This window comes from Melozone crissalis, unplaced genomic scaffold, assembly GCF_028551555.1.
Source record: "Melozone crissalis strain CALT ecotype California unplaced genomic scaffold, PUWL_Pcris_2 ptg000041l_1, whole genome shotgun sequence".
Taxonomy (NCBI): domain Eukaryota; kingdom Metazoa; phylum Chordata; class Aves; order Passeriformes; family Passerellidae; genus Melozone; species Melozone crissalis.
Genome location: NW_026535819.1, coordinates 8180831 through 8195788, shown reverse-complemented (window position 1 = coordinate 8195788; position 14958 = coordinate 8180831). Strand labels below are relative to the sequence as shown.

The window sequence follows — 14958 nt, the reverse complement described above, 5'->3', positions numbered from 1 at the left end:
CACAGCTGACTTAAAATTTGGAGTGTCAACCATTATGTGGGGTGATTTTGCTCGAAACCAGCCTTGTTTGGGGTAAAAGAGGCCTCTTCTTGTTTAAAATGTTCTTAATTATGTCTGAGAAACAACTCACGGCTATGGAACCTTTTACTAAATTGAAATAAATTGTGAAAACATCAAATTATTCAGTTTTCAGAAATTCTGGCAATTATTTCACATGTCCCTCTTCCAATGGCTTTGCCCTTATTAGTTGTCATAGAAGAAGTAATAAATTCTTTTATTATGACATCCAGTGTCCCAGCTGAAATTAGTTTCATTGTGCTGGGGACAAAATGGAAAAGTGACACTCCCTTAGCCGGAGGATCCTCTGTCCAAAGCCAAAAGTAAAGGGAAGGATTGGGAAAATAGGTGAAGCATTCAAGCAAAAGAGGGTCATAAGGAACTGGTACAACTTGCTAGGGAGTTGGGTTTCTTATCCCAGCACAAGGGAGTGTGGGTTTCTTGTTCCTTTTTCTAAATTTTTCCATTTCTCTTAAGAATAAAACAAACTCTTGCTGCTGAAAGGCTTGTGCTCAATCCATCTTTTCATCAAGAGTTGGAGTCTGCAATAGTAAAAGTTTGAGAAAATAATGCTGTACGTGGCATAAGGATTCAGCAATGACCTTTGCCCTAAAGTAGAAAATGCAAGGAACTGGAATAGTAGAGTGTTTTAGTTCATCAGCTTTCATACTGGTGTGTTCAGTGGTGTCCCTATTGTCACTGGATTTTTTCTTTTCCTGTCCTTCTTTGGCTCCCTGTAAATCTTGAATTGATGGCAGCTGTTTGAGCCCTACTCAAGACACGTTGCATCACATCAGGGTTTAAAGGCTCAAAGGCAAGGGAGGATTGCTACTATTCTGTAGTATTCCTCCAGCAGCTCCTCATGCTCAGCTGAGGTCAATCACCAGCATCAGGTAGGGCTTCAGAGAGAGGAAGATTTTCTTTAAATGCTGCCTGGGAAACTGGATTTGCATCCTGCAATAATTTCAGTTCTTTGGGGGAATATTTCTAGCCCTGGTCAGTGTAAAGAGCAAAATCTCTTGACCCTTAAAAACTGCACGGTGGACTTTCCTGGAACTGGAGACCTGTTCCAGGACTTCCAGCTGTCCATCCAACCGTGGGGATCTTGGATGCCTGAAGAAACAGGTGGAGCAGCTTATGTGTGTGTGCAGCTGCTCTGTGATCCACACACTTGGAGGATTTGGTCACTGAAGGTGCAAATGAGGCTGGAGATGGTGGGGATTGTGGCAGGGTTGAGTTTTTCTTCTGTGCCTCAGTCAAAACAGCCCAGGGAGTCCCTGGGGTTCCCCTGGCCATGCAGAAGACATGCAGATTCTCAGAGGGATTTGTTGGGACAAGCCCATTTCTGCATCACTTTTTCTTCTCTCACCATGCTGGCATTTCCTGGCAGGCAAAAACTCTCTTACAAAATGCCTGATCAGCTCTAATGGTCTTATTACAATAAGCTGAGATTTTTATGACTTATTTGGGAGAGGGACTTGTCTTGCCAGCTGTCTTCTTATTCATTGCAATATTATCCACCCACTATCACTGGACAATACCTTCATTTGAGATGCATAAAAATACAGACTTTTATGGGCTCTCATCCATCTGAAAATGAATGCTATGTGAAAGCATTTATTTCCTAAAGAAAAACTTAAAAATGCTTCAAAAACAGATTCCAGAAGGTTATTGGTAGCTTTGGCTCTCATATCACAAGTTCCTCGGGTAAATACCCATCCCAGCAAATGTAATTTTTTTTTTTAGCACATTTGTTTTTTCCTTGCCTGGTTCTCCTCCTCTCCTTTCTCATGATCAGAAGTAGCAGTATAAACCAGAAGCTGGTCTTGAAAAGGTTTTGAACTGAGTGCACCCTACAGATGAATAAACACATTACCTTCCGAACTCTGGGATCTCTCTTCCAAAGGAAACAGGAAAAGGGGGAGCTCAGAATCCCTAGCAAAATACCAGCGTGCAGAAAAAAGGCCCGTTTAAATGTTTTTAACTTTCCCATCAGAAGAGTTTTTTTTACAGGGGGAGGAGGTGGAGAGGGGCAGGGTGTGAGGAGAAGGGGGGAAGGTGGGTGCTGGGAGAGGGGAGGAAAAATACAGTGAATGCTCCTGTAACCTTTGCTCTGTTGATACTAGACAAGACTGCACTGTTAATGAGTGATTGTTAACAGATGGCTCTTGAGCAACTTAGTCAGAAGCAGAAGATGTTATTTGGTTGTAGTGAGGGGAGGGTGAGGGTGCAGGGGTGAGGTAAGGGGATATTTAGTCTTTTCACGAGGACTGAACTGTCAGAGATTTATGATTTTCCTTTAGGCTTTTGGAAGTGGAGGCTCTGGGGAAGGATTGTTTTCTATGTGCTGATAGTAGAAAGGCCATTTGGTGCTGAAAGCTCCAATGATTTTGTTTTTGGTGAGGGGTGTCCCTGCAGCCCTTGGCCTTTGAGGACTGAAGGATGGAAATGTCTGTCTTTAACTGGCTGAGCCTTGTGTCCCAAACTGCGGAGGAATGGGCTCTGTCCACTGCTTGGAGCTGTCTGAGGGCTGGGTGAGAGAGCTCTTAGTATGGATCTACTCTTTGGGAGAGAAGTCTTTCTGTGGTTCATTGAGTTGTGAGGAAATATGCCTGTGAGGGGGCAGGAACATTTCTGAATGTTCATCTTTCTGGGGATGTCCATCTGTGTGGATTTCTTGCCCTTCCCCCGTGTGGTGTATACCAGTGTATGCCATGTGCCCACTGGCTTTTGTTGGGTATGACTTTGAAGGCAGCCTGAACACATCCCATTCACTCTCTGCAGGATTTGCATGGTTGAACTTAACAAGGTGACTGCAGCTGCTCAGTGCTTCTCAAAGTGTACAGAATTTAGATTTTGTATTTATTTTCCTTCTGGACCTTATTAGACACATGGTTCAGGGGTATGAGGGATGAGTGACATCAGCAGGGATTGGTTCTCAAGACTGTTTTTGTTTTCAACCACTGATGAATGGCTTGAGGGAAGGGAAGAACCAAATGCACAGTCCAATGTTTTGCTGATAGGAATTTGCAGGAAAGTTTTGGACTTTGGTCAGGAAAAGGGAATCCCATTTGTACCTGCCACTGGCAAATCTTTACCTTTAATTAGGAAGTCTTGACATGACCTCCCACAATGGTGCACTACATGATTTAAAGTCTTCCTTGTGCACTAACTATCTAACAGATGTAGGTGAGTGTGTGTATATACATTTAGAGAGATATATTTACACAACTTAAAGACTAACGCCTTCATTCTGTCATCCTTATTTATTCCTATTTCTCTTTTGGGGGCACATAGGACTGTATGACAAATGTTCTTACACCTCCCGTGACCGAGGCTGGGTCCTGGGGATTAACACCGTGAGTGACCAGGGGAACAGAGACCCCCGCTATTTCTTCTCGCTGAAGACGGACCGTGCTCGCAAAGTCACCACCATTGCAGCACACCGTAGCTACCTCCCCAACCAGTGGGTGCACCTGGCTGCCACCTACGACGGGCGCCTGATGAGACTCTATGTCAACGGCGCCCAGGTGGCCATGAGCGGAGAGCAAGTGGGCAGCATCTTCAGCCTGCTGACCTTGAAGTGCAAGGTGCTCATGCTGGGAGGAAACGCCCTGAACCAGAACTACCGGGGTTACGTGGAGCACTTCAGCCTCTGGAGGACAGCCCGATCTCAAAAGGAGATCTTGTTGGACATGGAGCAGGCAGTTCACAGGCAAGACACGCCCCTACCTCAGCTCGTTCTTCAAGACAGTTTACTGAATGTGAAAAGCTCCTGGTCTCCCATGAAGGACGGCAGTAGCCCTCAGACCAAGTTCAGCTACCACCACGGCTATTTGCTGGACACCAGCCTGGAGCCTCCTCTCTGCGGGCAGACGGTGTGTGACAACACGGACGTCATCGCCAGCTACAACAAACTGCCCAGGTTCCGCCGCAACAAAACCGTGCGCTACCGTGTGGTGAACCTGTACGACGACCAACACCAGAACCCCACGGTCAGCCAGCAGCAGATCGAGTTCCAGCACCAGCACCTGAACGAGGCCTTCAGCCGCTACAACATCACCTGGGAGCTGGAGGTGCTGGAGGTGAAGAACTCTTCCCTTCGCCACCGGCTCATCCTGGCCAACTGCGACATCAGCAAGATTGGGGATGAGAACTGTGACCCCGAGTGCAACCACACCCTGACGGGCTACGACGGCGGCGACTGCCGGCACGTGCGCCACGCGCTCTTCAACAAGAAGAAGCAGAACGGGGTGTGTGACATGGATTGTAATTACGAGAGGTACAACTTCGATGGGGGGGAGTGCTGCAACCCAGAGATAACAGAAGTCACCAAGACCTGCTTTGACCCATATTCTCCTTACAGGTAGGCAATTTCTTTTTATGGTCGTATTGATGAATATCTGTCTGGGTATCGATCATCCTGCTGGCTGTTGAAGGCTTTCATTGTTGCTATTATGGGGTTTGGAGTTTAATGAATTTTTTTTTTTTTTCTCAGTATTTGGCTCACATTGCAGTTCTCCAAATGCAATCTCAGTAATGGTCTCAGCAGTGTCTTACCCCTGAATTGGTATTCTCCAGCCAGGCTAAGGAAAATCTGTGCTAAAGGCTGAAGCAGCCAATTTTGAGAGACCCATTAGTTGTTGGCTATGAGCAGCATATTGTAACAGTGCACAGTTTATTTTAACTCCAGACTCTGAGGAGTGGGGATTAGATGTCACAGAAAGCTCATGTGTATTTGGAAAGGGAAAAGGCCCTCAGGCATGAAACAGAACATGAATACTCTTAGGTAGACTTTAATTCTGTAGCACTTCTGTGAAGGTAGGTAGGTAACTCCATACTCTTAGTGCTGTGTACAGCTCTCTGCGGGCACTGCTGTGGAGGCACAGCTGAGTCTGGGGGCTGTGAGGAGGGAGGTGGGTTCCAGGTTCCTGTTGCACACTCTGTGTGGTAATGAAACTCTTCTCTGCCCCTTTCTAAATATAAATGAGAACAGGGGTAATGCCACTTCATTGCAGGGCAGCTTTCTGTGGGTGGATGTGAGCTCATAAAATCCTCAGCTCCTCAGCTCAGGCTTCCTTGGGCTGCAGTTTGCGGAGTGGCACAGTCAAATAACTTGCATCAGGTGTGTACCACATTCCTACAATTACTCCAAATTCAGACAAGTTAGTATGTTTAAGTAATATTGTGTTTCTTGTGAATGAGTTAGAAGTATAAGCACAGAAAAGATGAAGATTAAAGCTGACATTCTGTTGTCTGCATTCCGTGTTACAGCTTTTTTAGGGCAATTCATGGAGCCATAGAGGGTAAACTTCTAAATGGTCTAAATACCCAACACTAAAGTTCAGGTAAAGAAGGAAAGTACAAACTCTTCAGGAGTGTTTTCCATTGCAGCAATTCAGGCTATATTTATAGCTTCCTTAATAGAGAGAAATTTTTAAACAACATTATCAGCTCTACTGGAGCTTTAAATACACATAATTAAGTTGGAAAGAAAAGCCAATTTTTTTTTTTTTTTACTCCAGCAAGGTTGTTTTTTAAAAACTCCTTCTAGCTCACTTTGACTTCAGTCACTTACCAGTGAACAAAGCTCAAATGAGGAAATTCTTTAAATATTAATGCTTGAAAACATTGAAAGGAAAAATACCAATTTTTAATACTGTTCAAATGGAGAGGAACTCAACTAAGCAAATATCATCAAAGGCATAATGCAAATTGGACTGCTTTAACACTGTAGTTCTGAGAATTCAAGGTGTTAGCTGTAGCAACTAATACAATTTTTAGGAAAAAAATACATTATTTTTAATCTGACAGTAACCTTTTATCACTTGTTCTGTGACCAGCATAATACAATTTGGAGACAACCACCTGGCTGAGCTTGTCTGGAGGACTTAGATCTCATGGCCTTGATCTCATAGATCATCTATAACTTCATTTTGACTTGAGAAAAACCTCCTCTTGACCTCAAAGAGTAGGGGAGGCCTGAAGATCCTCTTCCACAGCCTCGAGCCTCAGAAAATCCAGAGATGCTATAAAGATTTTTTTTTTTTTTTTTTTTTTTTTTGTGACAGACATTTAATTTGTCTATCTTTGCACAGACATTGTATTGCAGCATTGATCATTGGCAATGAAACCAGAGAGGGCAGTAGGAGAAATTCCATATCTCTGGAGCCTTTATTTGGTGGCTGATGTGCTTTGGCAGAGGCCAAATTCGCTGTTGTGGCAAGAGTTTGTACTCAGTAAGGCAAAATAGAGCAGTTAGGCCTGTGGATTTATCACTGAAGTTTGTAAGCCTAACTCACACTGCTTTGGGAATTTAGGTTAACAAATACAGGTTTAGGGCAGTGATTTTGGCAGCAAAGCCTTTACTGAGTACAAGGGTGAAGATTCAAACCCTATGTTTGGCTTTGGTATTGCTGTCAGCCTCATCCCCTGAGAGAGAGATTTCCATGTCAATTAGTGACAAAGTAAAAATCTGGTTGGCACCATCTGGGCCCATTTTGCATCCCCAACCCCTCTTGTCATCGCTTTCATTGGCCAAGAGTCCTCAGTCCCCTCTGGTGCAGACCTTGCACCACAGCAGTGAAGATGTTGCAGCCATGGAGAGCTCACATCTCAGTTCAGGTATTTCTTCCACCAAAGTTCAGTCCAATAATAGAAGAAGAAAGGACAAAGATCCTTCAATCTGGTGAGGAAACAGAGGGAAGAAAGATGAAATGGTTACAATAAAAATTTTCTGAACTTTATTTCTAAAGACTTTTCAGAGTCTTCCTTGGTACTGGGCTTTGTTCCTTCACACCCTCAGTGTCAGCAGTTGCAGCCAGCTGTTCACCAAGCAGAGCTTATTCATGAAATACTTCTGTCCTCTGGAACCAACCAAAACGTGCTAATGCTTGATTAATGCTGTAATAAACAGGAACCCTCCTCAGTGCCTCTTTATCCCCAAAAGATGATTTATCTGTTCCCAGCCACTTTCCTTCTTCTGATTCTGAGTCCCAGTCCATGAAGCTCCATCCTGGGAGAGAGTTGCTTTAAGCCTTGATACAAAAACCACTGTGGGTGCTTTGTGACTAAGTGATACCACTGGAACAATTCCAAGACACCTCTGATCTGTGTTACAACTTTCTTGTGATCCTTTTGGGCACCTGGGACAAAGGGCTCAGGTACTTTGATGGCGTCACTCAGTCACTGTGGTGGTGAAACTGTGGTGACTTCAGAGCTGATCCCAGCAGCACAGCTGGTTGGTTTCTTTTCTGCTTCCTGCCTGTCTTTGTGGCACCTCTCCAAAAATATTTAACTCCAAAAAGCTGATGTTCCATGCCACAGTGAGGTGGCAGAGATTTAAGTTTGTCAGCGGGACAGCAGTAAGAATGGGAATTCTGCTCTCAGAGCTGCTCAGCAGAAAAGCTGTAAACATTGTGGTACCAACTAGATCATCTCTCCTCTTTTTTAATAGCCTGCAGGGAAAAAACAAAGGACTGGTTATCATTAGCCACACAGCAGGCTTTATCCAAGAATATCTGCCTCACTTCTTTTCATTAATTTCATGAGAGTGGGACAAAATGTATTTTGTCCCAGCAGAAGGTTTACAAATATTGTTCTGCTTTTCTGCAATTCCGGGAAATTAGAACATGCTAAGATCATACAGTTTGGTCCAATACAAAAGGGAAGGAGCAAGAATAAACACCCTTGCCAGAAAGACTCATTCTTTGTGTTATTTAGTATATTGCTGGTTACAAAACAGGGAAGACTTTGAGCCTATGACACCTACCATGGCTGCTTTTCAAAGAACTTGAAAGAAGCAGCAAGGGATCATAGGAAACCATGCTCGGTAAATGCCATTTGATGTGGTGAGTTCTTGCACCATCCTATGGTTAACTGAGACGTTCCTTTTATGTAATATTGGGCTTGCACATCAGGCTTCACCACAGGATTCCATGGACAGATAAGGAAGCATTCCCCTCGGTGCCTTCTTAGGAAAACGTTGATGAAATTCCTGAAGCAGTAAAAGTACTGGAATCTCCTCAAGCTCCCTCAATCCATATGGCCTACCAAATACTTGCTGGAAATCACCCCAGAATAACTGTCCTGGGAACAGGCTTTCTCAACATCTACATGTGCCCCAAAGGCTCAGAGCCTTTCAATTCTGCCTAAAAGAGGGGCAGGACGAGCTGTACAAGCTCTGGTCCTTTTGCAGCAAACTCAGGTTGGCACCAAACCAAGGAATCACAGAACCACAGAATGATTTGGGTTGGAAGGAACCTTAAAGATCATCCAGTTCCAGCCCTCCCTGAGAGCTGGAGCCTCTGTGTCCTTTTCTAGCACTTGCATTGGACAGTTCAGCTCTGTTCACATCGTGTCACACCACGTCCCAGGCATACATAAATTAGATTTAAAATACATGCCTGACCCATTTGTAGGAATTTCCACAGTGGTTTTGAGCAGCAGTGGGTGTGACAGAGCTGTGTGTGGGCACACTGGGCTAGGGCATCAGGAGGAGGAGGTGGTGGCTAATCCATAGCCCAGGGCAGCCTCAGACAGGTGACTGAGCTGCACTTCAGGGCTCTTCCATGGAGTACCAGCTGAACCTCTTTTCCTTCTCTTCTGCTGGAAATCTCTTCATGAGATGTACTTGAAAATTATGGTCAGCTTACTCTGGAGGAGGGAGGCACGCTGAATGCCCTTTTCCAGGAGCTGAAGTTGTAAGAAACACTCCTTGATTCCCAATAAAGCACTAATTTCCACTTAATCCTAAACACTAAAAAGAACAGAAGAAATTCTTCAAAGCTCTTCAGTTCCGGGAGCTTGAGAACTTAATCCCCTGCCTCGAAGAGACCATTGTGCAGCTCTTGACATCAAGGATGCCTGCATTCACATAGGTATCAGACAGACATATAGCAAATACCTGAGTTTTTGTCGAGGGATTCAGTGTTAAATGCCCAGTTCTTTAATTAGCAGCTCCAGGGCTGTTTAGGAGGCGAAGAGTAATTCTGTCAAGGACAGAGCTGCTGTATCTTGGTAGTTGTCACCCAAAAGCCAAGTCCCAACAGGAAATCCTCTGTTCTCTCTGTTTATTCTGTCCTCTGTTCCAGATGTCAGGGATGTTAATCAGCTGGGAGGAGTTGCATCTGTTCCCATGCTAGCAACTGACATTTATAAGTCTAGTATTGAATTCTGATACAGACAGGACTGCAGTGCTAAAGAAACTATTTCTATACGATTCCACACCCTAGAAACAGTAGGAGTTTGCTCAATTTAGCTTGACCCACAGTCAACTTTTCCAACAGCTTTTTTTCAAGAAACATTTTTTCGCCAAGACTCATAGAACTCATGGTTTCTTTCATGGATGTTATCCATTAAGGAAAAAAGATCACTGTCTGGTCAAACTGCAGGATGCTTGGGATGAAGGGGGCCTATAAAACCCATGGAGTAAACTACCAGAGATCATTAAGAATCCTTGTGGAAGACAACAGATTAAAGTATTATTATACCCCCAGTGCTGATGCAGACCCATTTGTCTCTGAACCCTCACGTGGAAGATTTGCAAGTGCAGAGTCTGCAGATTTGACAGGGTTTGAATTTGCCCCTTGCTGCTGGGCAGCACCACGTCCCCTAGGATCAGCTGCTCCATGGATGCTTTCCAGCAGCACCTTACCAGCCTCTGGTTGAGCAAATGAGGTGGAGCTCATCCACACTGTGCAATGTGCCCATGGGTATGAGCTGGTTTATCCTCTTTGCTGGTCAATTCAAATTGTAGCATCTCTCACACAGACCCACAGTCTGATCATGTCCAACAGGCCTCTTTCAATGCTGTGGGGCCTTGTATTCCTCCTCCTGGTTTTCTCCCATAGCCATTGGTGTACAACCTCTATTCAGCTCTGGTTGTGGGGTGACCTTTGGGTTTTTAATTAACATAGCTGAACCTCCTGTGTAAATTCAGGAGGATGCACCCTTCACACTGAAAAAGATGCACAGTATAGTTCTGTGGCACGCTTAACCAGGTGCAATGCTTACATTTGCAATTCCCATTCTATCCCTCAGACTTCTTTTCTGATAAGGATTTAAGCCCAATTGTTGCAAGCAATAGCTGTCCCTTGGGGAAATGCAGAGCAGCCACCTCCACTGTGCTCCATTTACAGCACCCACAAACTGGGTGCATTTGACTTTTCTTCTCTCATGGATTGCTAGACCTGGGCAAAGAGTATTTCAGTTGGGCTTTTTTTGCACAGGGCTGGGGAAACTGAGTGGATGTTTTGTTTTATCTTCTCTTAATTGAAGTGAATTAATTGTCCCTCAAACACCCCAAGATCAGGACAGTGTGGAGCTGTCCCATCACTTTTGTACCTGCCCACCATGAAGGCACGCTTGTGCAGAGTGACTGATGAGGCCAATTTCACACTATATGTGATGTCTTCTTCATTAGATGTAGGTCAAGACACCCACTAGAATCATCATAGACTCCTAAAACTTTGTTTGTGGGTGATTTGAGAAGGATGGAGGGGCTTCAGAGAGATGCTGATCATAATTTCTGTGGAACTCTGAGGTGATACAGTAGCACAGAGCCTCAAACAGACCTGTCAGGGCTACAGAGATATACAGGAACCCCTTCAATATTTGCAAGGTGTTCGTGAAACCTGTACTGTAAAAAAATGTGATGCTGATAGCCACTGTCACATTTCCTCCCTCAGAGGCAGATTCATTAAATAGGATGGGCACATCCCCACCCCATAACACAGCAGAGGGTTTAGGCCAGGAATACAAACCACTGCTGCCAGAAGCAATTTTGAGATTGCAGCTGGAGCAGAGCTCCAGCACCCACATACTGTGGAGGAAGATTAGGAGCATGTGCTCTGCTGGGGTCAATGAAATCCTGTTCTTCTGTTTGGTTCGGAGCAGATTTGCAATTTTGAAGTTTCTCAGGGTAACTCAAGTGGGACTACCTAGTTTGCATGTAATTTCAGCACTCCAAATTACCATAAATTTGCAAGAAGTTGTTTTTGGGTTCATTAATAATGGATGGGTGGCTACACCACCAGAGTGCTTGCTCTCAGCTTCCAAAAGGATCAGGGTGAGCTGCACTGAGGAAACTTGGAGTACTTAAATGCTTGGGGTATGAAACTCTAATAAACCTCCAAAAAGCCAGGAAATTTGGAGTGAAGGCTGAAACTCCACACCTAGTGCACCCTACTGGGTCTTTGTATTTCAGAACATGTTACGTTTCTTCACTGAAATATCTCCAATATGGAACTCTTTAGGGTGGAGTTTCACCTTTAACTCTAAATTTCCTGGCATGTGTGAGTTTGAAGTACATGCTTAACTTCTCCCCAGTGCTGTTTTTCATTTTTAATTTCCTTTCTCTTTTAAAGGAGGGACCCTGCTAAAAGGACCCCTACTAAAAAGGGACCCCACTGAAACTGAAATTAGAGGGTTTGGCCTAATTTGATCTTTCTGAAATTCTTCAGAAGAACCAGCTTCAGCAATTTTTTTTTCTACCATTGTTTTAAAGACTCTTTTGGCCAATCCACCCCAGTGAAAAAGATCAATAAAATCCACACCTTGCAGACCAATTATTTTAGAAGGTACCCAGATGTTTGAGAAGTATATAAGAAACCTTGGAAATATAGAACATCTCCTAAAAATTGCAGTTAAAGATCTGGCCATGGCCATTGACAGGGGTGAGCTGCTTGTTGTGAAATGCACTATTTCCATTAATTCAGTCATTGCAGAAGCAGCCCATGTTTGCTGTTGACACTTGTTGGTTACATCAGTGATGGTAAAAGAGTGGAAACAGCAGTGGTTTGGAATGAGAGCAGTGGGCAATTACCTGCAATGCTTTTAAAAATAATTTTGGCCCTAGATGTTGAAAAGATGTGTCATCACTGATTTGTGTGAGGGCAGCTTCAGCAGGCTTGAGTTACAAGGCTTTGGAGAATAAAATTCCTTCTCCTGCCTCAAAATGCATCTTTGGAGTTACATTGCCAGTAGATAATGCAGAATAAATTTGCTCCTCATTCTATAACCGTGTTGTGTCAATAAATTGTGGGCTTCACTGAGAACTGTGGCAGTCAACTTTCCCAGCTCAAGATTTTCTTGGTTTTTCAAATCATTCCCATCAGTTTTGCAAGGAGAATTTATCTTAGTGAGATGTCTACAGGGAAATTGGCAAAATACTGAATTTATGTGGCATTGGGCTTGTGAGTTCCTTCAGCCTCAGGCCAGGTGTGCTGGGAGTGTGGAGAGCCCTAGCCTGGTTTCCCTTCCCTTCCCTTCCCTTCCCTTCCCTTCCCTTCCCTTCCCTTCCCTTCCCTTCCCTTCCCTTCCCTTCATCACTGTCATATTGTATATTTTTCATGGATAACCCTGAAATTCAGAACTTCTTGAGGATTTTCAAGAACTTTAGTTCATGCAAATGAAAATTCAAGTTGAAATCTGGGGACAAGTCCTGCCACAGGCTCCTTTATCACCCACCAGCAGCTCCATGCTGGGACTGGTACCCTGCAGCACCAGCGAGGAGGAGCAATTCCCTGTATCCTTTGCTAAGCTGAGTATTTCTCATTCCAGCACATAAAAGCACTTTGTCACTTCAGCAGGAGACGATATTCCTCTCCTTTCACCCTCTCCAGTATGGCCCCATCAACATCCTTGTGTTGTATTTCCAGCCTCGACTTTGTAATACAGATCACAGATGGTTGGTTTGAATTTCCCTTGAGTTACCCAGGATGCTGCTGAAAGCACAGGAAGAGCAGAAATGCTTTAATCAGTTAAATCAATCAAAAAAAAAAAAAAAAAAAAAAGGTAGAGTAGACCTTAAAATTTACCCTGCAACCTTTGCTACTCGCTGCGATGACGTCTTTGTCCTATTTCTTTAAGTGCAGGATTTTATTGGGGCTTGGCAGAAGGGCGAAGCGAGGAAGACACGGGAGGGGGTTTGCTGAGTTAAAAAAGGAAAAAAGAAAATGTCAGTGAGAAAATGGAAATACCCTGATGCTCTCCAGCCTAGTGCTGGAGCCAGTCTCTCTCTCTCCCTCTTGCAGGGAAGGGGCTCCTTTTCCATTAGCTTTCCATGGCCATATTTAATGGGTTTGCTCTGACACGCAGCCAAGAAAGGGCTTTGCTGTGTGATGCTGGGTCCTGTGTGTGTTCAGGCATCCACAGCTGCTCCCTACCAAGGGCTGCCTTTTGACTACTGAGGTATTTTTTATAGCCACAGAGGGCAACTATTAATAGATGAGATTTACCAAAACACAGAGCTACGCAGTGTGGTGTGGAGGGGAAGAGGGAAACCTGTGGGATTTATGTCAGGAAAATTCCATGTTGAAATTATGCTGGAAGACCCAGTAAAAATGAATATGCCAAGAAGGGGATTTAATCTGTAACTTTGGGTCATGCCAGCATTTCTCCTCCATTAAGGATCTGCCCCATCACATGAAACATGTTGCTGCATGTTGCTGAATTATTTCTTCAGCATTAAACAGCACAAAGTGTACTGAGGATGAAGATAAGACACATAGACATGAAATATCAGCTTTTCTGAGATGTGATTAAATACCAAAAGGAAGCGGAGGCATTCCTGACCCTGGAGACATTTCATTTTGATCAGGCATGGGATTAGGGGTAAAATGTGAAGAATTCCACATGTGTGGATGGAGTGAACTGATCAGGACTTTGCCTCTCTGTTTATTGATTCATTTCTAATTTCCATGATACAATGTAATGAGACTGGTGGCCCTGTCAAACTCACAAATTATATTTGTGTATCAAAGACGACAGGTTTGGGAGCATGGAGCAGAGAGGAGTGAGACAATTAAAGCTGCTTTTGAAGTCAGAACTTAGACATTGATTAAATATCATAAAATCCAGATGATTTCAATTAATAGACCCATCACTGTAATCATCTGCACATTTTTTGTGCACCTTCCAAAGGCACAACGGGGAGTTACATCCCAGGCCAAGAAAAGATCCACTGACTATTGGGAGAGTCTGGGTATCAAAATCCCCTTAAACACTTTGAAAATCTTTGCTTTAAATTGCTTTGTGTTCCCTTAATTACTTAATTTGATTCTTTTAATTGAAAAAGAGACAGGGAGAGATTAACTGGTGACTAATTTCAAGTAAATAAAGACTGCTACACTCATTTAGGGAATGTGGGTAGACACCAGAAAAGCCAGAGCTTAGTTTGATTCACGTGAGTGTGAGAGAGAATGGAAATATTTCCAAACTATCTGAACTGCTTAGGTTTGCACAACTGGCTGAGAACAATTACAAAACAACATTTTTCTGTGATCTCCTGTTTCCCATGAGCTTGATGATGCTCTATTCCTGTCCTCAATCCCTGAAAATGGATCTGGAGGCAAACACAGGCATGCCTGAGGAATAGTCATAATTGCATAAACTTATATTATTCAAAACACCTGAATAAGTTTGGGCTTGGCATTTCTGGTTAAGGGGTTTTATTTTGCCTTCATGCTGATTCCTCCTAAATTGTGAGGTGTCACTCTTACTGCACTGAGAGCTGAGGATGAGCATTGGCTATTTGTAGTTGTTTCTCAGTTCCTTAGGGAACTGTTCCTGCCATCTGTTCACTGCAGGTATAGACATGATTGAGAGAATTAAATCTTAAAAGTCTTTATAATTGCTGGGAAAAGGTAGATCCTTCCACTAGGATTTAGAGCACCAAGTTTAGAGCCCAAAAACAGGAATCCAAATTCATTCACAGTTCACATCAGGCTCCCCCATCACGCTGTGTTCCTTAACAACCATTCCACATTTCCTATTTTTAAGTACACAATGTTGTTCCAAATGGATGTTGTGCTTTCTGCCTGGACTAAGCTGCATATCCCAACCTCTTTGAAGTCCACAGAAAGATTGAACTCCCAAAGACCTTGGTCTTTGGCTTGGATC

General features: G+C 43.7%; 1 protein-coding gene across 1 annotated transcript in view; it reads left to right on the top strand.

Annotated features, from left to right (window-relative positions):
• The window catches only part of PAPPA (pappalysin 1), a 174548-nt gene that overhangs the window by 23036 nt on the left and 136554 nt on the right, over positions 1-14958 (top strand). Inside the window, exon 2 of the mRNA XM_054283889.1 lies at positions 3355-4423. Within this exon, the coding sequence (XP_054139864.1) occupies positions 3355-4423 (1069 nt within the window). The remainder of the gene's footprint in view (positions 1-3354; positions 4424-14958) is intronic.